At 55.7% G+C, this 2,514-nt stretch overlaps 1 protein-coding gene across 1 annotated transcript in view; it reads right to left on the bottom strand.

Moving 5' to 3' along the window:
• The window catches only part of tut4 (terminal uridylyl transferase 4), a 22,864-nt gene extending 20,576 nt beyond the window's left edge, over positions 1-2,288 (bottom strand). Inside the window, exons 1-2 of the mRNA XM_055165327.1 lie at positions 1,946-2,288; positions 1-28 (exon numbers count right to left, since the gene is read on the bottom strand). The exon at positions 1-28 is cut by the window's left edge and continues 87 nt beyond it. Of these exons, the coding sequence (XP_055021302.1) occupies positions 1-6 (6 nt within the window). The 5' untranslated portion in view covers positions 7-28; positions 1,946-2,288. The remainder of the gene's footprint in view (positions 29-1,945) is intronic.
• Positions 2,289-2,514: the final 226 nt, after the last annotated feature.

Here is a 2,514-nt window from a genome sequence, read left to right as displayed (position 1 = left end):
ATCCATTTCACAGCAGCGTTTGAGGAAACTGTGAAAAACACAAAAGCAGAACGATTAAATCCACCACAGAACCCACCTCAGAACCCACCTCAGAACCCACCTCAGAACCCACCACAGAACCCTCAGAACCCACAGAACCCCCTCAGAACCCACCACAGAACCCGCCTCAGAACCCACCACAGAACCTCAGAACCACCACAGAACCCACCTCAGAACCCACCACAGAACCCGCCTCAGAACCCACCACAGAACCCACCTCAGAACCACCACAGAACCCACCAGAATCCTCAGAACCCACCACAGAACCCACCTCAGAACCCACCACAGAACCCACCACAGAATCCGCCTCAGAACCCACCACAGAACCCACCTCAGAACCCACCACAGAACCCACCACAGAACCACCTCAGAACCCACCACAGAACCCGCCTCAGAACCCACCACAGAACCCCCTCAGAACCCGCCTCAGAAACCCGCCTCAGAACCCACCTCAGAACCCACCACAGAACCCGCCTCAGAACCCACCACAGAACCCACCACAGAACCCCAGAACCCACCACAGAACCCACCAGAACCACCACAGAATCCGCCTCAGAACCCACCACAGAACCCGCCTCAGAACCCACCACAGAACCACCACAGAATCCGCCTCAGAACCCACCACAGAACCCGCCTCAGAACCCACCACAGAACCCGCCTCAGAACCCACCACAGAACCCGCCTCAGAACCCGCCTCAGAACCCGCCTCAGAACCCAACCTCAGAACCCACCACAGAACCCGCCTCAGAACCCACCAGAACCACCACAGAACCCGCCTCAGAACCCACCACAGAACCCCCACAGAACCCACCACAGAACCCACCACAGAATCCGCCTCAGAACCCACCACAGAACCCGCCTCAGAACCCACCACAGAACCCACCACAACCCTGAGAACCCACCACAGAACCCGCCTCAGAACCCACCACAGAACCCGTCTCAGAACCCACCACAACCCTGAGAACCCACCACAGAACCCACCACACCAGAACCCGCCTCAGAACCCACCACAGAACCCGTCTCAGAACCCACCACAACCCTGAGAACCCACCTCAGAACCCACCTCAGAACCCTCCTCAGAACCCACCACAGAACCCACCACAGCTCTGAGAACCCACCTCAGAACCCACCTCAGAACTCACCTCAGCCCTGAGACACGACCCTCAGAACCTCCCCCAGGGCATCTGAGGGTCTGGGTATTCAGGTCACATCTCAGGCCACATGGCCCTGACCTGTGGGGTTCCTCAGGGGTCGGTCGTGGGGCCCCTTTTGTTCAATCTCTACATGCTGCCCCCTTACAGTACATATTACTACTACTACAACTACTACAACTACTACTACTACTACTACTGCTACTACTACTACGGATGGGCATTTGATAAAAAAATTTTAATCAATCATCGAGAGAATTAATGATTGATTTTCGATTAATCATGATGATGATGATGATGGTGATGAGTCTGTTCTGTGTGTCGTGTTGGAGAGATCAGCTCTTTGTGTTGCAGAAACAGGGAAACTGTGTCCACATGCAGCAAGATGCAACCAGGATACTCCAAAAAACCCGCTCAAACCCGGGACACTGATGTGCTGTAAACACACTCACTGAGTGGAACAGTGTCTCCAAGGAGCCAGAGCCCAAACATGGGACTGTGAGGCCGAGACTCCAGATGCAGCGATTAGTCGATTAATCATGTCCTAACTACAACTACTATTACAACTACCAATACAACTACTATTACAACTAATATTATACTACTACTATTACTACTACTACTCATTTCTTAGACTCCTCCTCTTTTCTCTCCCTTTCTCCCCCTCTCGCTCTCGTGCATGACCCTCCTCCCCTTCAGAGCACAGGTCGGTCCCGGTTTCACGGCCTTACGCCTGCGCACACGCACGCGCTCACCGTTAAAGTGCGCAGCTCCGGAGCTCCGGCGGGACAGCGGGGTCTCGGCGCGGCTGTGCCCGGGCAGAGAGGCGCTGTGGGCGGCCTGGGCTCACGGCGCAGCTCTGGAGCTCCGGCTGGACAGCGGGGCCTCGGCGCGGCTGTACCCGGGCAGAGAGGCGCTGTGGGCGGCCTGGGCTCAGGGCGCAGCTCCGGAGCTCCGGCGGGACAGCGGGACCTCGGCGCGGCTGTGGCCGGGCTGAGGGGCGCTGTGGGCGGCCTGGGCTCACGGCGCGGCGGCCTCCATGCTCCGGGGCTCCTCCGTGTTTTTCAAAACTCAGACTCCGACGCCATGTTGGCTCTACGCCGCGGTGCATTCTGGGAAGAACACGGGTGACGTCATAGAGGGGGCGTGGTCATGAGGGTGCGTTCAAAGACCACGCAGAGTCCGTGATGCGTTCACGGAACAAACCTACAGCGCGTGCGCTGGTGAAGTAAAGGGAGGTGCACTATTTATAAAAATAAAACTATTATATTATATTATTTTTTTACAGATGTCAAATTTATATAATATATAAATTTTTCATCTA

This window comes from Boleophthalmus pectinirostris, unplaced genomic scaffold (genome assembly GCF_026225935.1).
Source record: "Boleophthalmus pectinirostris isolate CB_2022bp ecotype Guang Dong unplaced genomic scaffold, ASM2622593v1 HiC_scaffold_7, whole genome shotgun sequence".
Lineage (NCBI taxonomy): Eukaryota > Metazoa > Chordata > Actinopteri > Gobiiformes > Gobiidae > Boleophthalmus > Boleophthalmus pectinirostris.
Note: the sequence above shows the minus strand (reverse complement) of the source record. Positions and strands in the feature narration are given on the sequence as shown.